The 26,749-nt window shown below is 37.5% G+C and overlaps 1 protein-coding gene across 4 annotated transcripts in view; it reads left to right on the top strand.

Moving 5' to 3' along the window:
- The window catches only part of lpin1a (lipin 1a), a 45,640-nt gene that overhangs the window by 11,525 nt on the left and 7,366 nt on the right, over positions 1-26,749 (top strand). For 3 of the 4 annotated variants that reach the window (XR_015935459.1, XM_088626207.1, XM_088626208.1), the window contains exons 2-17: positions 2,840-3,040; positions 3,456-3,551; positions 11,272-11,585; positions 14,432-14,548; positions 15,342-15,449; positions 17,756-17,882; positions 18,468-18,768; positions 19,182-19,275; positions 19,704-19,891; positions 20,371-20,464; positions 20,810-20,879; positions 21,744-21,836; positions 22,355-22,422; positions 24,374-24,515; positions 25,109-25,257; positions 26,471-26,557. Coding sequence is in view for 3 of the 4 variants with exons in the window: in XM_088626207.1 (XP_088482333.1) it covers positions 2,840-3,040; positions 3,456-3,551; positions 11,272-11,585; positions 14,432-14,548; positions 15,342-15,449; positions 17,756-17,882; positions 18,468-18,768; positions 19,182-19,275; positions 19,704-19,891; positions 20,371-20,464; positions 20,810-20,879; positions 21,744-21,836; positions 22,355-22,422; positions 24,374-24,515; positions 25,109-25,257; positions 26,471-26,557 (2,249 nt within the window). In the remaining variant the exon portion in view is untranslated. The remainder of the gene's footprint in view (positions 1-2,839; positions 3,041-3,455; positions 3,552-11,271; positions 11,586-14,431; positions 14,549-15,341; positions 15,450-17,755; positions 17,883-18,467; positions 18,769-19,181; positions 19,276-19,703; positions 19,892-20,370; positions 20,465-20,809; positions 20,880-21,743; positions 21,837-22,354; positions 22,423-24,373; positions 24,516-25,108; positions 25,258-26,470; positions 26,558-26,749) is intronic. The other variant, XM_088626209.1, reaches the window with a different exon arrangement.

The following is a 26,749-nucleotide window of genomic DNA, read 5'->3' on the forward strand; positions in this document are numbered from 1 at the left end:
AGTAGACTCGACTCCCATCACCGTTTGTGTAGAAAAATGCCACGTGATCTCAGTCGTATAAAGTACTTTCCCGTAATTTCCACTGCTGTGATTTGATTACTGTACAGTTATTGTTATTGCTTCTTATTATGATATATCCATATTACATTTTATCAGTTACCTAGTGTTCCAAATGAATGAATGACTTAAAAAGACCAAACATGAATATCTGAGTGCACGAGATACGATACTTCACCTGATCACAAACAGGCAAACGTAATGTACCTAAATACCCCGATGGAGATCGGTATGATTAATTAGTAGAACCTTGTAGAAAGAAGACATAATCAATTCGGTGCGTTAAGGTGCACTATAGAATTATTACAAAACCAAGAGTAGTAGAGCAACAATTTGCTGAAGCGCAGTATAAAATTTAAGGCTTGTTCGTTGTAATGGAAAGTGCATAGTTCTATTACAAAAGAAACGCATACAGTACGTGCATCATCCTTGTTGTTGAATTGGTGGTGCAGTTGAATGATTGTTTGCAGTACTGTAATGTAATTCTGTTCTTAAAGGCAATTTCCTTTATGGGGGATATTATATTTTATTTGTATGGAGGACATAAGATAGGTTTAACTAAATATTACCTAAACAAACTGTCCATTTAAACCTCCAGCATGCCATTTATGTGGAGTCATGTTATTTTGTGCCCTTGCAAACATAAATGTGCCCTTTTTGTATGAGCCAGATCTTTTGGGATTCAAACATTTAACAGCCTTTCAACGGCCATTCACCAAATACTCAGTTGTTTACAAAATGTGGTTAGAAATAATGGCAGATAATACTGTGGCTTTAATCAACTGTGAGTCCTATTATAAGAAGAAAAGTTTAAAAAAGAAACTATTCATTAAGTGCAGGAAACGTTGGAATTTTCCCATATGAAAGCACTCTATTTTTTCACACTTAACTGAGACACATAATCTAAACAAGTCGTATTATTGACATAAAAAGCTGAACCTGTGCTTGATACGTTTCAATAATTTATTTTTAAACTATTTCCTCAGGAAATTCTTGGCTTAGAATGATTTCCTCATGTTCTATAACGGTAGAAGCTGGATGATGTCACAGGCTCTAATGAATTTGGTGTAAGCATTGCTAGTCAGAGTGTCATCCAGTAATGGATTGGTAGGTTTGTGCTTGCACAGCATGATCTTGACATGGATTTACTCCCCATGTCAAACAGAAGGCTGACAGAGAAAATTATAGGATGCTTGAATGGGGTGTCTGTTGAGTGTTCATGAATTTGAGTTTACAGAGGTCCTGGAGGAAGGTTGGAGCTGGAGGCTAGTCTCACATCCAGGACTTAGCCTTTGCGTATTTCGCTCACATTTCCCCTGTCACCTCACCTGCACCCTTATAGTGACACTAGCCCACTCCTCATAGTGAGTGTGGGGGAGTGGGGGTTGGGCAGTCCTGCCCTCTGCTATGGGAGTAACACCAAATACTCCATAAACATATCTTGTAACCAAACTACTGAAAGGGACCATGGTGAAAGAATTGTTTAAGCAGGGATTTTCAGAAGTAAAACGGTAATCAAGAACCATCTTCATACGTCTATCTCATGTCTGGTCTCTCAGAAACGTGTGATTTGTAATTTAACTGTAATGCACATCAAAATGTTGCTGACTTGACATAGATGGCTTTTGCTGTTGCTGCCAAGTTACGTCAAGAACAAATTAATGAATATAGCATAGTACAGAATGATTGGTGAGAATGCATACCTGCTTTTCTGGTTAGTGTGATTTTCATTTGCTTTGTGCCTAGAAGAGCTGTCTGAAGGTAAACTCAAAGTTTGTTCTGTTTTCCAGAATATAGATAAATAATCTGAAGTCTGGATAAGGGTGCTGGTTCATTGCTGAAATATTAAATATCGATATGGTACTGATTTATTGAGTTAAAAAGTACTGTACTACTTTTAATATGACCATAGTTACTTTTTCATGGCAAGTGGTTGCACTTAAAATAGGTTAGACATATTGGTGCAGTTAGACATGATTAGAGGTGGAAAATCACATCACCTGACATTATCAGGTGACGTATTATCACTGAAAGAACAGGTGTGTATGATTACACAGTGTTCTTTTTGTTGCTGCAATCGAGACCTGTATTATCTGGTACTGCTGAGGAACTAACTCGCTTTCTTCTATGAGCTGAACTGCAGATGAGATTGTATAGGACAGAGAAACTTTGTGAAAGGATTTTAACATTTTTCTCACCATAGTTGTTTTAGAATGTTTTACCTTTTAATCTACAACTTTACGAAGATGCATTTAAAAACACTTTATACAGAACAGGAAACAAATCTTTATCTTACATTAAATATTCATTACATTCAGTAAGTACAGTGAATATAGGATCTTTAATGATTATAGAGACGAACAAAAGCTAGGATCCTACCTGCTTCATTTTCCTCCTTGATGTGGTACAGTACATCTACTTTGTGAAATTCCCCCATACAACATTCCAGTAACCCAACATTAATCATTAATGTCATATTTAAAAAAATAAGAAGAACAGCTGCTTTGTAGTACGGAACCTTTTGTGTGTACAGCATTTGTCCATTTGTATACATAAGTAAAATATTTCTTCAACACAACATACATGTAATTAAAAATACAATTTTTTTAAAGTAAATGATATACTTTTTTGTAACACCACTTCGAAGGGCTTCGCTGTACAACTATTAACCAAACAGACAGATATACTGAAATGGATACAGTAGCTTAGGAGCAGCATTTAAAATCTACTTTATGGAGTAAAACATTTATGCTTTGTCCACTATCCTCACCTCTCCTCATAGACGCAAACCATGAACTACGTAGGGCAGCTGGCGGGCCAGATGTTTGTGCAGGTGAAGGAGCTGTACAGAGGACTAAACCCTGCCACCCTGTCAGGATGCATCGATGTCATCGTGGTGCGGCAGCCAGATGGAAGCCTGCAGTGTTCCCCTTTCCACGTGCGCTTCGGGAAAATGGGGGTGCTGCGGTCAAGGGAGAAATTGGTGAGTTTGCCTGAAGTCCCCTCTTGAAAAGTTTAGATATCCTCTAAAGCTACTAACTGTTATATATCCTTAAGTGGAATCTGTTTCTCACTTCTGCAGTTATGGTTGTAGTCCTTTGGTTTTTTTTTCAGTTGATGTCTAGATAATGTCTGGTTTTATGTACATCTCCCGTTAATTGTTTGGAAAGTGGAGGTTGGGTTTCCCATTTTCGTGTTTAAAGAATCAAGACTGTATTGTATTGAGTTGATTAGATTATCTGGAAAATGACGAACTGATTTAAAATGCACATTTGTCAATTGTATTAGTGGTGGAGGCGTCTTACACGAATATATTTTCCAGTAATCTTGAAATGTTTTAAGTTTCTTTTAACTTGTGCAGACGTATGCATAATTGATCTTCTCAATGTTTTGATTAGGTGGACATAGAAATAAATGGGGAACCTGTGAGTTTACACATGAAACTTGGAGAAAATGGGGAAGCCTTCTTTGTGAAAGAGACAGAGAATGATAAGGTAAGTATTTGTTAGATTGAAACTATAATATTATAGATTGCTTGGAGGTGATCTTCATTTGTTCTGAACTGAAGAGAATCTCCTACCATCACAAATTTCAGTAACATGATCTGTATTTACTTGAAACAAAACCAACACGGACATAATAATAGCCAGTGAAACTGTATAACACTAAAGCATCTTTTGCTATCTTTAGAGACTCACCCAAAGGTCAAGGCCAAAGGTCAAGAGCTCACCAGGAAAAGGAAAATGGGAAGTTCCCAGTTAGAAATATTTATAAGAAATGTTTTGTTTTCTTGCACGTATTTTTAGCTCTGATGCATATACAAACAAAAGAACTGTATTTTAATTCCCATGAAGTATGAGTTAAAATTTCCTATAGTGTTTTTGAACAACTAGGGGAAGATATTAGAATAAATATTAGAATTTCAACAGAACAGAGTTTATAGTGTTTATTCGAAGAGATGCAGAGGTGCACTAGCCAGAGATGTCTGCAAGTTCTTTAAGTTAGGACTGGACTCCATCAAGCTTCAAAATGTAATCTGCATTTTCTAAGAACTTAAAGGTCACAAATAAGAGTAAGTACAGCATTTCATAAAATGAAAGTTTGAGTAAGTAATTATTTAATCCAAAGATCTCAGCGTGATATTTCTTGAAGGCAGCCAGGATATCAGTTTCAATGACATACAGAGTTAGGCGGGTATTTTCATAAGTGCCAATGAAAGGACAGATGTCTGTTGGGCAGCATTCCACTGGCATATCACTGAGCTTTCAGAAGAGCAGATGACGCTGCTCTGAGTGAGCAGGGCATTCCTGTGTGGGTATCAAGCTACATAAACATGTTGAATAGGTCGCTCTGCTGACTGTGAGACTTAGTTTCCCCTACAGGTATGTGTGCGGTATATCTTGTTCCAAGTGATGGGGAGTTGTCAGAATCCCGCCTTAGCACCGGCACAGTTATTGTCCGGAAACTTGCCATTTTCACCCGTTGCTTTCTGCCGCTATTGGTGAAGCTGAAATTAAATTAGTGTTCAAAACTCTTTGCAGGTGTTAGTTGTGTTTTGCTATTTTTGTGGACAAGGTGTATCTGTGAAAACATAGCTTGTGTACTTGCTTTTTGGAGATGCTGTTTGCTAACCTAGCTGAAGAGGATAGTCATCACATAAAGCTTTTAATTGTAGTCAGTTAGTAGGCAAGGATGGTTAGATGAAATAGTCTTATTCTTATGGGTGAAGGTGCATGAGTTACTATGTTCGGTGTTTCACTGGTAAAAACACATTACATTTAGTGTATTCCCATGCAGTTCTCAGTTTTATATTTGGAATTCATCGGTTGTTTAGTCCTATCATGAACTGGTTTGGAGTGAAATGTTGTGTGATGTCTCGCTGTAAGGATTTGCTGCCGCCATTGTTTTGTATCTAATTTCATGTTTCAACAGCTTTTAGTTGTTTAACTTTGTTTGTGATGTTAGTGCTTTATGCCAATCTGATCTATTGTTGCTTTTTATGAGATCTCAAAAACTCATTATCCAGTTATACAAATTATGACATACTGTATCAGAGCCACAGGTGAAGAATTATATGCACTAGCATATAGTTTTCATAATTTTCCTTCAAAGTTTACAGTAAAGTTCCTATTCATGGAACATAGTTTAGTCTACTTTCTGGGAAATATAGCATAAAAAACTATTGGTCTTAAATCACTTTACAGCAGTAAAAAAAAGGTCTTGAAGAAAGACTTTCAGAAAGCTGCCAGGTCTTGGGAAAAACACATCAGGTACCTCATCTTCAGTCAAATTGTTAGTCACATTGTCTTGAAACACTCCTAAAATAACTAGTACATTTCTTTCAAAGAAAGCCCTAAAATAAATAAAAATGACATATTAGTTCAAAAGGATCTCTGTCATCAATGTCAAGTTGTCATTTGGTCTTTAGGTTTCCATAGCTCTTTGTGAATTCTAATTACAGCTCTCATCTGTAGCAGCAGACCAGACATTTTTGTTTTATTCTTTTCAAATGTATCATGATTCACACCAAGTTTAAAAAATGAATGTCATAATGGATGTTTAGGTAAACGTTTACAAAGTTCCTCTAAATTAATCTCTAGCTAGAAAACTGAAATCCCAGTAAATCTTTAGAATTATGTATTACTTATTTATTTTTTATATCACCCTTTAAGAAAAAAAACATTCCTATTCATTTATTTAATATTACTTGCTGTTCACTTCATACTATAGATCTCCCTTATAAAATAGGACTCCCTTATAAAATAGTTGAGATTTTGCTGGTTTCAAAGGTTTGATCCTCCAGAGTCTATCAAGGATTGTGTTTTCCTGCAGATCACTGAGGACTTTTTCTGCAGTTTATGATTTAGGCACCCCTAGAGCACATTGTAGTGCTCTTTTGTTGGTAAATGTGAAATATCCGAGATTAATATAATAAAACCTGCCTATGTGTTTGGATCCTGTGTTTTGGGTGTGAACCATAGTAATGTTTTAGTAGGTTATTAGTAATAAATCTCAGGTTTGCCGTCCTTGTTCATAAAAACAAATGTTGGCATTTGTGTTGTTTGCTGGATTTAATGAGTTTTAGTGTCACTCTGCTGTCTGTCCAGCATTCTGGTAACAGTAAATGAACTCCCTCCTGGCCAGCTACCACTGACTCTCATAATTTGCCACCATGAGACCTTGGACCCCTACTATGAGTTGTACCCAGAGATTGAGAGTTTTGCGTTTTGCTCTCCTCCAGGCCTAATGTTGCCGTGTTCATTCTGCTGCATTGTGTGGATGGATAAATGTGTTTTTGAAGGTTTTTTTCCCCAAGTGCTCTGGCTCTCTCCCAGCTTCCACCTGACCTGCTGTCTGGTAATTGGTAATCGTTATCTCTGCACATGTGCATTGCAGTGGATTATTGTGCATATAATTAAATCATTTTCTGCTTAAACATTTTATTTCATTTTCCAAAAAGTATTGCTGGGGTGGCATGAACCTTTTTTTTTACTGTCAGTGGATCAAGTGGTTGTGAAAAATACCTTGAAATATTGAATATCCCAGACCACGTTCAGGCTGTAGCAGAGAATGCACTGAACAGAGATCTCACTGTACTGTCAGTACAAAATTCTATGGAGAGTGATTCTGAGGTTTTCATATATATTTTATTTAGTAGAATGGAAGGTTTGAAACATTTTGTCTTGTCTGTAATGACATTGTAATTCCTAAAATCAAGACAACAATTGTCTCAGATTTTTATAGAATTGGCTGTTGTTCAGTAAGCTTCGTGTCTAATATTAATAGAATTGGCATTTGTAAGGCAACTCTTTGTGCAGTACAGAATTAATGAGTTTTTCTTACACATATTTTGAAACCCCTGCATGATGCACATCAGTGAGAAAGTGCAGTGGGGTTATCTGCAACAGAACATGTTTGGCCCATTTATAGGCAAAGAACTTGTCAAGCTGTGATAATCTGTGCAAATGAACTTTTATCTATTTCACTTTCAGATCAGTGATGCTTAGTTTTTGCCGTTTGATTCTACAGAATAAACCCTCCATCCATCTGCTGTTTTGAATCAGTAAATCTCTCCTAAACATAGCACTTCCTGATTACAGAGGGTCAGAGTGGGGGCTTTCTACTTTATCTACCTATCCTTTAATTTTATTTCTATTCTTGTTTTTATAAATCAGTAGTCCTGACAGTGTATTGAAGGATCTTGTAGTTGTTCCATTTCCGACTTTAATAAAACACATATTCAGTCTTCTCTATTTACAGTATTGTGGGTATTCATGCTACAACCTTTATCATGATTCAGCCTTCAGTACCTTCAGTTTACCCTCAATAAATGTTCTAGATGTGGATTAAAAAATCTTTCAATCACTTTTATTGTAATATAGTGCCTTTCAATCAGAGCTTTCTAAAAGCACTTTACATGCATTATGCTAAAAAAGAACAATGTGCAGAATACAATAATACAAAAATTATGAAATTGAAAGAGAGTCAAGTTAGGAATTGAAGGCCATCAAGAACACATCTTGAGGCAAGATTTAAAAACATCAGTAGAGGGAGTGTTTTTAATACGGTCAGGAAATGTGTTCTGAAGACAGGAGTCTGCAGCCGAAAAGACTGTCCCTCAGTGTGCAACGTGAAGCCCTTGGAATGTTGAGGAGCCTGGAATCAATGGAATGAACTGAGCAAACCGGGGTCTGTGGGAACAGTAACTCTTGAAAGTACACAGGAAACAGGCCGTGTAGTGCCTCTAAGAAACTGGTAGCCAGGTCAGGTTTCTCGGAACAGGAGAATGTGGTCGAACTCTTTAAGACGGGTTCAGCACTCGATCAGCACAATTCTGGACACACTGTAGTTTCTGAAGTCATTTTGTGGATGATCCACTTGGCAAAGCATTGCAGTAGTCTGTTCTTGAGGAGAGGAAAGCATGAACTCATTACACTATATCAGTACGAGAAAGAATTGGTCTTATACGGGATGTTTCGTAAATGAAAGACTTGTAGACTTTGCAGACGTGATTTCAGAGATGGGGAAGGGTCAAAAATCACCCCTACGTTTTTAACAAAATGTCAAGGAATAATTTGTGTACTGCCAGAAGTGCGTTTTAGACAGTAACTTTGAGACTTGATGGGGGGAGCCAATTTAAATAATCTGTCTTTTTCTTTTTTAATTGGAGATAATTCTCAGTCATCCACAGCTGTATTATCTTCAAGACATTGATTAGAGTTGAATGAACAATTTGTGGTTTCAGTGATGCAAGCAGATGGATCTGAATACAATCAGCAATTCTGCTAGAGGCTTCTTGTGTTCTACCACACAGAAACCTACCATCAGGGAGTGTTTTTTTCACTGGATGTGTGGTCAAATTTCTGATGTAATCAAGGCCCTAGATATAATGAAAGCTTTCTGGATACATTGTTTTTTTCATTTTTGTTATTCACTAAAAGCGTCTGCTCTAGGAAGAGGCTGTATGGTTCCATATTCTTTCCATTTCCTAACCATGGACCTGACTCTACTCCTGGGAAGATTCAACACTCCAGATGTATTTTATACACTACTGTATGCTTCTTCACAATTCTGTCACCGAGCTGTATGGACAGCTCTTTGAACTTCTTGGTAGAGCGTCTGCTCTGAGGTTAACTGAGGTTGAGGGACAGGTGTATTCTGATTCTGTTAATGATTTGAACGGACCACAGATGGATTCCATTCAAGTTTTAGAGTGATCTTGCAAAGAATTTTGAAGCTCAAAATGGAGTGTCATAGCAAAAGGGTGAATACATATAGACATAATAGTGTTTTCTTTTAAATTGCATGTTAGAAAATTCCCAGTACTTTAAATCCATTTTGACATTACAGAGTTATTTGTGTAGATCAGTGACAAAAAATCCCCCATACAGTATATGTATTTCTATTTGAGATTGCAACATAACAACTTGTGAAACAACACAAAGGGGGTGAAGGCCCTGCACTGGATGTCAAGTAGGCAAGGTGTTCAGGGTTACAGTGTAGAAAAGGATCATCCTGACATACAGTCAGCTTTGAACTGTCATTGCTGTATCAGCTAGTGTGTGTCCTTGAAATCTGATAAAAGCGTGCTTTTAGAACCACAGCCTCAGTCCTGACATGGGTACATGCCTTGCCCTTTGTTTTTAGTGTTGTCTGTGGTCAGTGGCTTTAAACTCTTAACAAGAAGCAATAAATTCTATCTGCAACTACTCCGCATTTTAAAACCGTTATTTGTAAGGTAAATCCTTACTAATGTTTTTCAGTTTTTAGTATGATATTTTCTGAACTCCTCTCTCATGAATTAAAGAACTATTTTAGGGTATTCCATTTTTTTCCTACTGCAGCGATCTGTATTTCTCTAAGTTTCCTCCAGTCATGATTTATTATTTGACATAATCAACGCAAAGAGTTTTGTTTGATATAAATTAATGGTAGATGGATACATGCCACTGGTTTTTTAATTGTGGAGTCCAAAATCTCTTTTATTTTAACAATGGCTCAGCTATATTTTTTTGAAACATTTGAAATTATATGATTACTTGATATGCTGAAAGATCAGGTTTTAATCATGTGAAACCATTAAAGCTGCACACACCTCATCTTATCTTAGTCTTACAAATAATGTAAGGACATAATTCATGGAAAGACAAACTGAATAACTTTTAATGAACATTAACTGAACATTTTAACATATTGCACAATGAACATTCATGATAAATGTAGAACTTTGAATATTTATCAAATGCAAACTAAATCTAAATGTCTCGCATCTTACAAAGTTTTGATATAAATTATGCTAGAAATAAAAATATACATCTTATGAAAAAAGATCACAGTTTTAAATTGTTTTACAGTAAAAGGCAAGTTGACATTGCCTGAATTACTAACGGAAATAGAAAATAATGTTTCACATCCGTTGTATTTACGTCCATCCGTTACGTTTGGGTGCAGAAACTGTTTTCCGACAGAGTTTATATCTGACTTCTCTTTGTTCAGTATCCTGTTTGCTGAAGCCAAAATATGACCAAATGATCAAAACTGCATCTTTTTAAGACACCAGCTCGTCTTCATTTGTACTTGAGTCCTCCCTGCCTGACTGGGGTTCAGCAGAAGAGCTCATGTTGCCTCATGCCCGGCACGCTTCTTTGTGTTTTGAATGAAGATTGGACGAGGCAGAAGCATGTGACTGGATATGACGACTGGGCGTAGTTTTCTAAGGGGACTGTTCATGAAAGCCCACAGTGGGGAAAGCTTTGACCGAACATACCGACATAAGCAAAATTTGGTTGGTGAAAGATTCTTAACGTCGGTATCGGTAAATTTTCGGTATATCGCCCAGCCATAGGTACAAATCACCCGGTGATTGGTTCAATTGGTGATCAAGAGCATGTTGGTTTACCACAGTCCAAAGACGTACTGGTTGGTTAATTGGTTTCTGGTGTGTATGTGTGTTTGGGTCAGTGTGTGCCCTGTGATGGAGTGGCGTCCTGTCCAGAGTTTATCCTGCCCTGCACCCATTGCGTGACCCCGAACTGGATGAAGCAGTTTAAAAAAAGGTTGAAAAGCAGTACATGTACAGTAGTACTGGCAACCCACTGAAGCTAAGCAGGTGTGAGCCTGGTCAGTACCTGGATGGGAGAACTCCTGGGAAAAACTAAGGTTGCTGCTGGAAGAGGTGTTAGTGGGGCCAGCAGGGGGCGCTCACCCTGTGGTCCATGTGGGTCCTGTGGGTCCTAATGCCCCAGTATAGTGACGGGGACACTATACTGTAAAAAGGCGCCGTCTTTCAGATGAGACTTGACTCTCTGTGGTCATTAAAAATCCCAGGGCGTTTCTTGAAAAGAGGAGGGGTGTAACCCTGGCGTCCTGGCCAAATTTCCCATTGGCCCTTACCAATCATGGCTTCCTAATAATCCCCATCTATGAATTGGCTTCATGACTCTGCTCTCCTCCCCACTGATAGCTGATGTGTGGTGCACTATGGCTGCCGTCGCATCGTCCAGGTGGAAGCTGCTGGTGGTGGAGGGAATCCCCATTACCTGTAAAGTGCTTTGAGTGGAGTGTCCAGAAAAGCGCTATATAAGTGTAATACTACTACTTATAATAATTATTGTTGATTATTATTATTATTAGTAGCCCTCAAGGACTTGAGCAGTGGGTCCCTTTTCTAAGACCTATACTGGACTTATCAGTCCTCTCTTGTTATTCCCGAAGGAAGTGGTACCCTCATACCTGGCTACCTCTCCTATCTTGTCGGACGGAGCTGCGCTGATGGAAGCACAGCTGGGAAGTGTCTCGGCCAGGGGTTCGGAGCTGGGATGTCCCGGTCAGACTGGGACCTCCCCCACAGCCGCTCAGTCTGGAGCCGAAAACCCAAACTGCTCTGTGAAGAAAAGACGGAAAAGACGTCGAAAGTCCCGGGTGGACAGTGTCAAGAGAGAGGACAGTGGAGATTATTCTGAAGATGAAGATATGTTCCCTATTGACATGAGCTCTGATGATGAGACTGAGCTGGCTGACAGCACCAGGTAAGCTGGAAAACAAAGCTATAGTTTCAATATTAAGAGCATAAATTAATATCTGCATAGGACTTCTGCTTTATTGGGTAGGGAAAGAGCATTTCAATATCTGTATACATTATAAGGACTGATCTATACAGTGAATAAATTGTTTTAGACATATTTTAAACAGGAAACCTATGTAAAAAATCATGTTCATCCTTACACATACTTCTCTTCCAGCTGTTTCAGATTGTTGAATCACTAAACATAGTATACGTGACAGCGAATACTTCTGATTGTTAAATTTAGGTTCCAACAAAGTAGCCAGAGTACATAGTTTTATGTGGTTTCAATAATTCAGGCACTCTGAAAAATATCAATCCTGAAGCAGGCAGTGTTTTCCCAAACTATTATTGAGCTCAGCAGGTACTAAGGCAATACCTGAAGTTCAAAGGTATTAAATCAGTCTGAGACACTGAGCTTTAACAGTTTGGCATGAAGGAAAAAGAAGGAGGTAGTTTTATCTGAATTAGAAAGGTCCTGTTTAATGGGTGGTGCATCAAATCGGTTCAAATCTTGGCATGCTATCTGTGTGGAGTTTGTATGTTCTCCCTATGTTTTTGTAGTTTCCTCCCATGTACTGTATGTTCCAAAGATATACGGTTCGGTTAATTGGCTTCTGCAAACGTTGGCCCTGGTGAGGAAAATTGTAAGGCTTGCTTTGAGTATTTACCTTAACAATACTTTAGCTGCAGCTTTTTATTAATGTGTAATGTTACCTATCTTGTGTTCAGAATAGAAAAAACTAAGAAATAGCTTCTCTAAAAATGAAAAATTTAGTTACCTTAAAAAAAAATCTGTTACTGAAACCTAGCTTGGTTCTCCCTAGTTACTGGATGTTTTGGGATTTCTTGTCAGGAACTGAAAAACAGTTATGGGGAACGTTAAGATTGACACCACAATAAAAAAGCAATCTATGCATTTCAAGATTATTTTTAAGATCAAGTGATGGTGTTTAGCCCAAGTGACTGCAAGAACTGGTAAATTTTAATTAATGACAGCATTATTATTCCATTATGTGTGCACATTGCTTTGTTATATGGAAGATTTACTGTATATGTGGAAAAAAGGAAGAAGACTTGGCAGGCAAGTGATAAATAAACTTGAGTTTAGAATATTAACAGAAGAATAGTTATACTGGGACTTTGACATGCCCGTAATTAGAATACAATATCATTACATGTATGTTGTACATTAAAAACAGTTCATGTACTATACTACAAGAATATGCACCACTGTATTTGCTTAGCAGATGCCCTTATCGAAACCAACTTACAAAAGATACAATAATACAGTATGTCAATACTAAAATGACTTTTTTGTAAAATAAGAAAAAGAAGTAAAAACACCCATAAAAAGAAGAATCCATTCAAATACTCCCTGGTAGCAGTTTCTTTTTATTCTTGCTCAACATTGCTACATTTTTTTGCTGTTGTATTTAATGCTGTGCATTAGCAAGTTATGTGTTTAACCTGTGCATTAATTAAAATAATCCAAAAATTAGCCATCTGTCTGCTTATGGAAAAAATTACTTGAATGTTTTATTGTGGTGCACATTTAAATTTTAGAATGAATCATTCTGAATACTCGGATTCGGATTTTTCATTAATATGGTCCACAAAAGACTTTCAATTGCTGTAAAAAAAAAAGTAACATCCTTTGCCTTTTAGATTTAAAAAATACAATCATATATTCACAGATTGCTTACAAAATGAAGATTACTACTACAGAGTTAAAATGAAATATTAAGGAAAATGACAAATTACAAGATGAACAGTTTTTCCTTATTGTGTTTCTTTACTTCTGATATTTGTAATGGTTTTATGCTAGGATATGCCACATCATATTTTGAGACGATCATAGGGTCTCAAATCATAGGGTCTTATATGTCTGTTTCACATTTGGTGTTTCTGGCCTCATTGATTGGATTGATTGATTGGAAATGGTGCAAGGATTAATTAATTTATCTTGCACTAACTGCCCAGCCATCTACATTAGAGAAACAGGAGGGAGACTCGGAGACCGCTTCAGAGGACATGTTAGGGCTGTGAAGATTAAAGATCTCTCCAAGCCCATTGTTTCTCATTTCACCTCTGACAGCCATGATCACACTAATCTCTCCGTCTGTGTTTTCCGAACTCATACATCAGAAAGACCACAGAAACTAAAATTATCCTGTAGCTAGGATCACACCTTCCCCCTTCTCTTAACGACAGACTACTTTTCTTCTAGATTCTCTCTATTCATTGTAGTTTTTATTTCACACCTCACTTCACCTATCCTGACTTCACACCTCCTGATTGGCCTCTCTTTCTGTCCCCTGCTCCCGTCTCTCGCTCCTCCTCTCTCCCAGCTTTTGTTCTCCCGCTACATTACCTTTGCTTACTGCCCTGTCTTTCTCACACCTGAAGAAGGCTCCACGGCCGAAACGTTGTGTTTTCTTTCTTCTCTTTTCAGCATGGAATAAACCTATTGTTCCTTTGCAGCCTACGTATGCTGACGCAGCTACCCACCTGAACTACTAAGGATTAATTTAAACAACACAATGTTTATACTGTATTTGTTTGACAACAAAACTGAAAAAGTGGCCATAACTGCTTTTAAGTGTATAAATGTTGACATTGTATACTTAAAGCGCCAACTGGAACAGTTCCACAAACTTGATTTTTGAAATCCTAAAAGGGCGTGCATTTTCCTTTGGTGAAAGTGACATAACCAAGTTCTGCTTTGGTATAAAATCTCTGAATTCAGAAGTTTAATCTTTTAAACCTTTGATAACTTCCTGTAGTTTAATTCAGTTTTTTTTTTTTCAGGATGGCATCACGTGAAATCTACAGTGATGAGGTACCGATGGGAAAGCCCGTTGGCAACAACTTGAAGCAAAGCATTATGTACGCGTGTTCAGATGGAGAATGGTCACCTGTTCAAAGGTAAATGGAAAGAAGAAAGCTTTAATTCTGATTAGGTTCAGCACTAGATTTTCAGATGAAAAATCTTTACAAAACATTTTTCTTGTGGAATCCTAAATTTTAAATTTATTAAACCACAGACCATGTTACCACCAAGCACGTTTGAATCCAGACTCCTTTTGATGCATATTGTAAAATAAGAAAAGTTGGACACATTTTGTGTGAATTATTCCAAATTGTTCCTGTTCATAAATTGACTTTCATATGCTTTAGGAAGCTGGTATATAAATACAGTATGTATTGGAGTCAAAGCTAACTGTATCAGATAGTGTTGACATTCTGACATGAAATGTGAACTACAGTTAGTCTCACACATCATTAATCTAAACTACAGGAACATTGCAAGTCTCTTGTATTTGTACTATGTGAATCCTCTCAGTAGCTAAAAGTTAAAATAATAGCTTATGGTCATATCCCTGAAGTACAAGTGTGATAAGTTTAATGCAGCTTAGTGCTTTGAAACTCACTGAAGTGGTCAACATAGATCAACATACAGTAGCTTCACATACCGTCACATTGTCTCCTTGTGGCCCCATAACGCTTATTTTACTTTCTGCGCCTTCACCGTCCTTTACTGCCCAATAAATGTGCTTTTGGCAGACCAGATGTCTTAAAACAGGCCAAGTGGAATATAGTTTTTTTATGTAAAGAATCATTGTAATGTCAAAATAGAAAACAAAAGACAGAACACTCACAACATGAAATAAAAAGTTGACATGTAACTTTTTTCTTCCAATGTGCTGTCACACTATAGCCCGACGATAGGGCACAAAGGCCTGTTCTACACTCTACCAATCCCTGCAAGCAGTGGCTTGTCTGTCTCTTGCCCACAGCAATCTTCTCTCTTCCAGCCTTCAGACAGGTATAAGACTGATTCATCTTATTGTCCCATTCCATGCCCTCTCCTAATTCAGTTGTTATACTACGTCTACTAACACATTTTAAACTACGGATAAATGAATTGGTGGTTCATCACACAGTTTTGTAACAATGGTAATTTAATGTTTTTTTTAACCCATTAAGTAACTGTTTAAGAAAACTGAGGTGTATATTTCAAAGAGAAACTTAATATTTTTCCAGTTTCCTTCATACAAATCCCTGTTTGAACTATCTGTGATGGTCACTAGTCCTTCCTCAAATCCTTCCATAGTACCCTGACATGCACTATAGGTACAGTTCGAATATAATTATTCTCCCATTATAACACCCCGTGTATAACGGCCATCCTTCTGGCTTTCATTACAGGTTTCACTTTAACTCACAACTGAACTTATATTTTGTTGCAGGAAACATTTTAACTGCTTGTGAACATCTTAAAAAAGTTACAGATTTCAAGTTATAAAACTCTAAAACAGTGGGAGACTACAAGTTACCCATAGAGTTCATGATGGTTATAAATGTGTTATTAGGGAAGCTGTTAGTTTAAGTGTTCAATTAAATGGCAGGGAGCTGACAACACTAATGAAAGTCTCCCAGTAGTTTGTTTATTGTAATCGTCCTGTCCCTAGATTGTGAATGAACCATTTCTAAAGTTAAAAAACTCTTTTTTTGTTCCCCATTAGGCTGAAGCAAGCTACAAATACCAATTGGAATAAAAATAATCTATTAGTCTTACATAAAACAGACAGGAGATAGTTTTGAACTACTGTATATACTGTAGGTCACATAAAATTAAAACAAATAATGTTATAGAGTAAAACCTCGATATTCATAAGTTGTCCATTCATGCAAAATTATCAGTGACCACTTTCGTGGCATTCACAGAACGAAATCACATCTCGTTTGCTGTGCAGCAGGAGCCTAAATGCGGTGATGCATTTTGTGTATTTTCATCTAGCGGATCTACTTCACATTCATCTCTCAGTGAAAACACTGTAGCTTGGTTAACAAAGAGTATACATGTTTATGTAGAAGTGCATCATGGGCTGTGGATCCGTTACTCAGTTTCTATCAGGAGAGCGTTAGATGTACAGTATGTTATGTGTAAACTTTTGTCAGAGTAATGCTTGTGTGTGCTGTGCAATAAAAGAAATGTTAAATAACAAAAGCTCCTTGGTCTCCTGAGATATGAAAGTCTCAGTTCTTGCAAGTCTTGTGGGGAAAAACTGCAGGAGAGAGAGAGAGTTGAGTGAGCACCCTTAATTTATATTCTTGTCTGTTATTACTTTATTGCTTTAATAAACTTCATTACAGTACAGTGGTACCACATGTACTGTACAATAATAACAAAAAACAAGATCTAAATAGTAAATAAAATTCACTCTGCTTAGAGTGAAAAAAAGAACTATAATATAGGTAAGCCATAATATTATAACAGCAATTAAATTTATCTGTTTAACAATGAATTAATCAATCAAATAAATTATTTGTTTTAAGTTAATGATATTCATTATATATACTCACTACCAATAAATAAATAACCAATAAATGAAGTAGTTAAGAGTAGTAATAAAAATATTAATATGAAAATGCAAGTCACGGAATGATAACCTGTTTTTCCCGTAAGGTTTTAAGTCCCACATTTGCAAGATCGCAATTTGCAGAGACTTCGAAGTAACTAACACCCAAGAAAATTAAGGTTTTATTGTATTTTATGAAACCTGATATACAAACTGGAATTTGCTATCCATTTTCTCTCTGCTTCACCAAATACAGGGTCCCGGGGAAGGGGAGGATATACCCTGGACAGGATGCCAGTCCATCACAGGGGCACACACAGACACAGACAGGCACACACTCACACCAGGGCTAGTTTTCCAAGAAACATATTAACTTACCACTGTTTGTGGACTGTGGGAATAAACTGGAGCACCTGAACGAAATCCGCACAAATACAGGGAGAATATACAAACTCTATAGATAGCAACCCAGATGTGGAATCAAACCCAGGACCCCAGAACTGAGAGGCAGCAGTGCTAATGTCTATACTGCCCTGGATTCTACTAATAAAGCCAATATTCTTTTCTGCCTTTTCAATGTCCCATGTTTGGTTTAGGAATTAATATTATATCCCCTGTGTTAAATTAAACATAAAATGACAGCTCTGCAATAAAACAACTGTGTTTTGATCTTTTTAACCACCTTACTTGTTAATTAAGTGGAACAGTGTCAGGTACATCATGTTCCCATTACTGCGTACCTGACGGTGTTTTTTTTTCTCATCTCTAGCCCAGGAGGATCAAGGCCTTCAACCCCGAAGAGCGACTCCGAGCTGGTCACTAAAGTCTCTGACAAAGCTAAGCAGGACAACCCACAAATGCTGTGGGCCTGGGGGGAGCTACCACAGGCTGCAAAGGTACAGAAGTTTTCTGCTTCAGGAATGTTTATCTCCCTTTTTTTAATTTGATATTATAGTACAGTATATGTAAAGTCACATAAGCGATTTGCTGCAGAACAAATAGGCTTTTTCAGTGATGTCTTCCTTTTGGCCAGACTTATTTTTACATTTTAAAATTTAATTGCTCTTTTGTGTGTAGTTGCCATGGTACATGAATAATCAATGGATTTTCACAGTGTTAATGAAGATGCTTTTGTGTAAAAAAAGTGTGAGCAAAGTTATTAGTTTGGGGGCTTTTGGATTATGGAATGATTTCGAGAATATAGGAAGGATCTCATCCAGCCGTTTCTTATATTGGGTAGTTTGTTCCACACAACCTTGTTACCCATAACCCTTTGGATAACATGCAAAATCTGTCCTTGTCTGAACTAAATATCATCTGCCATGTGTTTTCTGTCTTGAATCTTATCTAAATTTGAATTTAATTTCTTGCTACTACAGTGCTAATGTTCTCCTTTGCTTATCCTACTAATTTAGTAATACCTACAAACACTTTTTAAAGGCATACATATGTTTTCTTTCGCTTCTTTTGTATTATTGCAGCCTTCATTTCTGTCGCAGTCTGAGCAGTCTGTTCTGGTAAACATCCCAGTTTCGGAAAGCACTCATTTCAGGGTGATTTCTGGCGACTCCCCCACCGAGGCTCACGAAGACTGCCCCCCCTCACCTCTCCTGCTGGAGGCAGCCGCCTCCGAGAGCGAGGCTGCGGCCGAGGCGGAGATGGAGGCCGGCGTCAGGCCGGCAGGGGAAACTCCACGGCCGCTGGCCGAGAGCGAGGAGCCCTGCCCCCCCGCAGGGCAGCCCCGGCCAGCCAGTAAAACCGACTCCCCCTCCAAAAGAAAAGGTACGGAAAACACAGCGTGCCTCCAGATCTGTCTGCAGAAGCTTCTTTTAAGAAGATCTTTCAAGTGATCTGTTCTGTCATTATTGAAACGGACAGCTTTATGTGCATAATATAGCCCAATTACAACGTCATCTCGGGAACTCTCAAAAACAAAAAGAACAAACTGCAGGAGCTCTCTGGGCTCTGGGATTGATAAGCATGTTAATGTGTTTTCTACTTAAGTGAAAATGGAAGAACATCATGTCTCTTAGAGAATGAAACCCAGCTTATATTATTTTTCTTCTTTAAGTGATCCTAAAATGTAGTTTTTGTTCCTTGAGAGTGCTACAGCTCTTTCCAAAGTTCCAAATGACAGTTCTATTTATCCAGTGTATCTGTCTATTGTTATTGATCATTACTGATGTTTTTTTTAGATAAGAGAAGTCGGCATCTCGGAGCTGACGGTGTTTACTTGGATGACATTACAGAGTTGGAACCTGAAGTGGCAGCTCTGTACTTCCCCAAGAGGTAAGTACTGTAACCATGTTGAGTAGGTGTAATATACTGAAAATGTATTTCTGTTAACAAATAATTTCTGTTAACAAAGTAGATGGATTTGGGGACCATCAAAATTGTCATTCCGTTTTGGCAAATTCTGATTGAACGTTCTAAGTCAAGAAAATCATAATTCCAAACATTTCCAGAACTCTCAGACTGATTATAGGATTGAATTTCTTAATAGTAGAAGGCTTTTGCAAAAAAAAAATGTACCTTAATATTTTCTGGGGTAATGCAATAATGTCTTTTGCATGCAACCAGTAAGTCTTAAGGTTATCAGTCCAGTCCAGTTAAATTTGCAAATAGAGTACCTGAAGAATTGACACTAAGAAACTACATGTTCTGAAGTCTGTTGCTAAATTTTTTTTATAACAATGCTTCGTTGCTGCTTCTTGCAGCGATGCCAGTGGGCCTGGTAGGAGCAGCTCAGAGAATGGAGCCAGATCTGCCAACCAGTCCCCACAGTCTGTGGGCAGTTCAGGGATGGATAGCGGAGTGGACAGCTTCTCTGATCAAATAGGCGATCTGCCCTCCATTGCCATCTCCCTCTGTGGAGGGCTGACTGATAACAAGGAGATAACAAAGGGTACAAGACTTTGTAGTGTTTCCTCAGCTCCAGCTGCTGTATGAAGGAATTAAGTATGTTAGTAGGCTGATGTTCAATTTTGTTTTTAAGTTTATGTTGTAACAGAGGAAGTCACTTTGACAGCTTAGTATTCTTTCTACTGAATAGTCTTCTATAGGAGTATGTATTTTATTATCAAATACTAATAAGACTTGCATGTGTATCTTTTTAAAAATCCTGATATTCTTTAATTATGTTTTTTGAAAGGTTCATAGGATCCTGGTTGTAAATTCAATCACATACAGTAGGGTTGTGTGTCTATATGATTCATTGTACATTTTCTTTTTATAATGTTCCCTTTTAGAAACTAAAATTCATGGTTATGGTTAAAATACAAACTGTAATAAACATGTCAAATAAACTGTTTTACAGCATTCTGATGGCAGAGGATTGTATATACACTAATTTAAGTACTTGGGTTTTTGGACTTTTCATTGTAGAACAATTTCAAGAAAAAGAAGTATCTTACCAACAGTTTGCTGACAATCCAGCTATCATTGATGATCCACACCTCGTAGTGAAGATTGGAAACAAGTAAGTGAGAACATCCAAAGAGTCTTCAAGTTTTTAATTCTCAAATCTTTCATTAAATATGTACAGTATGAGCAATTAAATTATATCATATTCAAGTAACTTGCCACAATTCAAATCAATGACTAAAACGTGGTATATGCACATATAACGCCACAGTGCACAAATGATCTAAACTTTATGCTCTCTGTCTATGAACAAATTTAAAACTTACATATATAAGTAATGTATAGCTTTTATGGTGGTGCTGATGTCTAGCTGATCATGGCCTGCTGTGGACCATAGCGAAAAATGCTTAATGTATTTATTAAGTACTAATTAAACAGAGAGTACTTGCAATTCTTTTAGGTATTACAACTGGACTACAGCGGCTCCAATTATGCTGGCAATGCAGGCTTTCCAGAAACCACTGCCGAAGGTGAGCCAACATGAATCAAAGAACTGCAAAATAGTATGTTGTATATTGACTCTCGTTACTTTTTGTCAGTCTTTCGCTGTGAAAGTAACTTAAAAAGACCAGCAATGTTTCTTTGTTGTGTGATCACACTGTTATCTGTCCTTTTAATAACCCCGTCTCTGTTTTGTGTTGACTAATTATGTGGTTAGATTCTTTTTGGAAACTATGGGCCCATTCTGTTGTGGTATGAGCAGTTATGCATTCTGTTGCAAAATAATGGTGTCAGTGAGGGAGACTCGGTTTCCCTCATTGGAAACAAATGGGAATATTTTAAAATACTACCTTTTCAACAAGATATAATCTGTGGTGTTACCACCTATAGAATTAAGTATAATAACAATTAATAAGTAGAGGGGAGGAAAAAACGTAATCAACATTAGTTCTATTTTTTCTAAGTATTTTTTTTCTGAAAGTAACTAGATTGATCCTGCAAAGGTAAAATTAGTTTGTTGAATCTTGATGTTGTACTTCAATTTATGTAGGTATGACATCAAGTATGTCCATTTTCTCAAAATTTGACTATACCCTGAAAGATAAAGTAAACTCATTTTCCCCTTCTGTTTTCTCTGATTTTTTTTCTTCCATTTTTTTTAAATGTGGCCCAAGAATTCATGCTTTAGTTATGTCTCATCTGCTTTGGACTTCCTCTCATTCTGTTTCCCCAAGATCTTTGGGGCAAGCCCTGTACGTTTAACCTTTTTATTTTGCTGCTCTGTATCTAAATGTGGCCTTTTCCAGAAGTGTTTTTGCATGTTTACCTGTTTTTTAGTTTTTCTTTCTCATTGTGTTTTGAGTTCCGTTAGTTATTTTGTTCATTTGCTCTAGACTGCTGTGGAGAGCATCATGAAGGAAAAGATGCCAAAGAAAGGTGGAAGGTGGTGGTTCTCTTGGCGTGGGAGGAACAGCAGTGTCAAAGTGGTACGACCCTGAGCCGCGCACAGCCCACACAGACAGCTGTCCGAAGAGAGCCGGAACTTGGCACTCTTCAAGCATGAACTCCCAAGTGTTTCTGAAACGTCCCATTGTTACAAACATACTGTACTCGATCCTTGTAGTGCAAACTGAAAGAGGCCTGGCAAACATTAAGTGTTTCAATATGGTATAAAATATTTTTGTTCAGTTAGGTTCTATTAGTATTGTATAAATAATACCTTGTGTAATTGACACAACACAAAAATAGTTGTGGATGAAGCACAGAGTTTCTGTGGTTTGCAGTACACATGGATCATTAGTAACTGGCAGAATTACACTTGTAAAACCAATCAGTGCTCTGTAAATGAAGCTAAGATGCAGTCCTATTATTATTATAAGCTTTTCTCATTTAAATATAAAGAGGATGGGCATTTTAAAAGACTGTAATAAAAATATTTAAAGATCAGCTGCTCATTCCCCCTTTTAGACTGTGTATTTTAATAAAATATACTTTATTTTAATAGGAATCCAATTCAGAACAAGGAGCAAATCTGAAAGGAGAAGAGGCTGGAAAAATGGCTTCTGTCAGCAGGTACTACTAAACATTTACAAGTGAAGTCTTCATTTCAGATGCTATTTTTTGAACAAATTAATTCAAATTAGCTTTAATTTGCATAACAAGGGTCTTATCATGGTAAAGTTACAGTCATGCATGAAAGTTTGTGAATCCATTGCATAATTTGAGATTTTTTGTTTTTTTAACCACAAAATGCATATTTAATCAGAATTTCTCACTTCCAAATTGAAATAAAGTATAATTATTCACCACTTTGAGTGTTGTGAAAGAAAATGTCCATGCAGCAAAATAATACCCACAGTATACAGAAATTGTGCAGGTACAAAAATAAGTGAACCCTTAGTTCTATGACTTGCATCAGGGTAGAGCAGGATCAGGTGGGTCGATGACAGAGTGTTAACCAATTAACTGAGATAACCAATGAAATTGAAGATCTGAAATACTGTGTTAGGGGGGAGCAAACATAAATAATTGCAAGAATGCAGGTCAGTTACTCTTCCTACAAGTCTAGCATCATGCCTCGAACTAAGGAAACATCGGCAGAACTGAGGAAAAAAGTAGTGGATACTCATCAACCTGGACAAGGTTATAAAGCCATTTCAAAAAGCTTTGGGCTCCCTAAATCCACTGTTAGGCAAACAGTATACAAGTGGAGGGCATTTAAAACAATGGCAACCCTGCCAAGAAGTGCACGTCCTCCTAAAATTTCACCCAGTGCCACAAGGAGAATAATAAAAGAGGTAAAAGGTAATCCTAATACAACATCTAGAGATCTACAAACCTCCCCAGCAGCCTCTGGAGTAGTAGAACAGAAATGCCATCTATGCAAGGGTCGCCAGGAAGAAGCCTCTTCTGTCAAAAAAGAAAAGAGACCACCTGGACAAGCCTGAAGAGTTCTGGAAGTCTGTTCTGGAAGTGAACAGATGAGTCCAAAATTGAACTATCTGGGCACAAAAAGAGGGTCCCTGTTTGGCGAAGAGCCAACACAGCCTACCACCAACATAAACCTTATCCCTACTGTCAAGCACGGTGGTGGGAGTGTCCTTGTAAGGGGCTGTTTTTCTTACTCTGGCCCTGTGCAACTTGACATAATTGAGGAAGGGAATCATGAATTCTGAGAAATATCAAGGGATTCTTGAGTAGAATGTCAAGCCATCAGTTCGAAAACTCAAGCTGGGCACAAAGTGGATGTTTCAACAAGACAACGATCTAAAACATTCAAGTAAGTCCACTAAAGAATGGCTTAGGAAGAAGAGGTTCTGTGTCCTGGAATGGCCAAGCCAAAGCCCTGACCTGAATCCTATTGAAATGCTGTGGCAGGACCTGAAGAGGGCTTTTCATGCAAGACCTCATTTTGCAAGACATGGAGGAAAAATCCCTCCAGCAAGATGTCAGAGAATGATGATTGGTTATAGGAGGTCTGTGTGAAGTAAGTGCTGCTAAAGGAGGTGACAGAAGTTATTGGCTGAAAAGGTTTCATTTACTTTTGCACACAAGACTATCTGGAGATTTGTTAAATATCACAGTCTAATAATCTATGAGTTCAAATCCCTTTTTATGTGTGGAAAGTCTTAATGAATATAGAGAATGAATATTCTAAATAAAGAGTTCAGGTTCATATAATATCTAAAATAATGACCTCCTTGAAGGGCTCACAAGCTTCCAAGCATGACTGTATGGTGGAAGAAATACTGTAGTGAGATTCCTAACATGTATTCGAATCATAACGCACAAAGTATTCATCCCAGTCAGAAATGACCCTTGAAATTAATTGCCAAACAGAAGGCTTTCTAAGATGATGCCCTTATAGATGGTATTATCCTCTACAGTACTCTCTCCAAAGATCTTGAATGGCCTAGATTTGATGAGATTAGATGTCTCAACGAAGACTAAGTGCCCACTTGGCTGGTGTTGTCGTTGTTATTGTTGCCTCAGCTCAAGCTTCTGTGTTGAATTTGTGATGCAGGCTGAAGGATGAATCCTCTTCTAGTGATGAGGACCACAGGACAGCTGAACAGAGCTCTGCTGCTACACAGCAGGATTCTGTATCGCTGTCATCCACGGGGGTTTCATACAAGAAGACTCTCAGGCTCACGTCTGAACAGCTGGTGAGTGACCCAGTTGGCACAAAATTTCAGTATATCATCTTTCATTGAGTCATTATATAATTATATCTCATGAGTGTGTTCTCATTAACTTTACCATAAATAGGATCAACAGGTTTTGCTAAAAAACCTGTATTATACACACCGGAAGAAGGCTCCAGAGCCAAAACGTTGTGTTTCTTTTAAGCATGGAATAAACCCGTTACCGGTTCCTTATATACAGTACAGTATGTTGTGTCTGTATATACAATATGTATGCCTGTATATTAATTTTATTTTTAAAAAAGCAATCCGATTTTATCAAGAGGCAATGCAGTTTGATAGAACTGTTCTTTTTGATTACAAAAAATGATTCCACATTCCATGAAAAATGTAAACTCACACTGAAGTGCCCATCACACAAATATTTAACCATTTATTCTGAAGCTATTGTATTTTTTATGTTGAAATCTGTACACAAAGAATCTTGTTTGACCCTTTTTGACACCTGGTGGAGACTTCAGGTTGTAGCGGCTGATGGGAATTTAGACCCCATGCTATGTTGTGAACAACAGTGAAAAACCCCTCCTTACAGTCCCCACTGTTCAATACTGTAGGTCAGCCTCCAGCTGAAAGATGGACCCAATGATGTTGTCTTCAGTGTGACTACACAGTACCAGGGCACTTGTCGCTGTGAGGGAACCATATACCTGTGGAGCTGGGATGATAAAATAGTCATCTCTGACATTGATGGCACCATCACAAGGTTTGAGAGCTAAAAGCCTGAAGCTTTATCACTTGAGCTTTAGTAACTCAGTTACTAATACTCAGTTACACTTGTATATTATACAAAATCTGTAATTTGCATTTGATGCCTTTCCCTGTTTCTCACAATTTGTGAGGAGTAACCTATTCATTTTTTATTTGTATTTTCTTGTATCTTTTCTAACTGATCGCACTTTTGTCATGATATCATGCAAATTAAGTGAAGGAAGAGAGTCAATATTTGTATTACCCCGATTTGGACAGAAGATCATTTAATTTCTGTTGATTTGCACAGAAGACATTTTATTAAAAGAATCTCGAGAGAAATCGGTCATCAGTGGAACACTGTGTTTGATATACCTTTTCTTAGATACTAATCCGTAGATTTAGTGCTGCTACCCAAATTGTCTTTTGATTGTTTACCTACTGAAGACAAAGTTATGTACTGCCCCCTGCTGGCCGAAATGTTTTATTGCAATGTATCGAGTAGTTTTGAACTGAATTGGATTACTTCATTTTTAGTTGTGTAACCCTAATTTTCTTTTTTGAAAGAAGCAGAATTTCTGCCTTTATATATCTTTACTTATTTGTGTGCTAACAATGGCAGAGTTCAGGAAAAGTGATAAGGAGATTTGAAAAGCAATTACAAGATCATAATCTATAAGAAAACATGTACGTAAGTGGGGAATAATTTAATAAAAATATTCATCTGTTATTTACGAATGTTTTTAAGTTGATATGTTCGTGCTTATTCAAAAAGTTATAAAAAGCCCATGATATCAACGAAGCTAGGACAAGTGTAAGTTGTAGTTACAGTATACACAACCAAAAGACTAATAATACAGAAGCATGTTAAATTTCCAAGAGCCCACAAAGTTTTTCACAATTTATTAGGGCCTAATTGCACTTGTATAATACAGTTTCTTAAAATAACTTTCAGTAAAGTCCTTATGACTGACAATTCATGAGGTGTCTAACTAGAGGTGTTTAAAACCTGCTAGTGTGCTGTTTTTGCTCACAGTTCTGCTCACAGTAAGTAGACGTACATATAGTAGACTTTATAGTTATACAAGCATGAGTGCTTCTGCTTACAAATGCTAGATACTGAAACTACTACTTGTGATTAGTGCTTTAGAATAGTGGCCACTCTACTGACAACAGAAGTGTTTCTCTTATAATTTTCTCCTGTAATAAAGTTTTCAATTTCTTTTCAGGTCTGACACTCTGGGTCATATTTTACCCACCCTTGGCAAAGACTGGACTCATCAAGGCATTGCCAGGCTGTACCATAAAGTCAGCCAGTAAGTACAGAGGAAAAACCTCAGCTTGTCTCCTGGGAAGAGCAAGACAACCGATAGACTCACCTGCACTACATGAACTTCCTCTCAAGCACTGTGTACGATGTACCACGAAATACCCCACGCGTTTTGAATGGCTTCATCTGTACGAGGGCACCTCTGCATTAACCACAGTTCAACTTCACCCGAAGCAGT

The sequence above is a fragment of the Lepisosteus platostomus genome, chromosome 3, assembly GCF_059453375.1.
Source record: "Lepisosteus platostomus isolate fLepPlt1 chromosome 3, fLepPlt1.hap1, whole genome shotgun sequence".
NCBI lineage: Eukaryota > Metazoa > Chordata > Actinopteri > Semionotiformes > Lepisosteidae > Lepisosteus > Lepisosteus platostomus.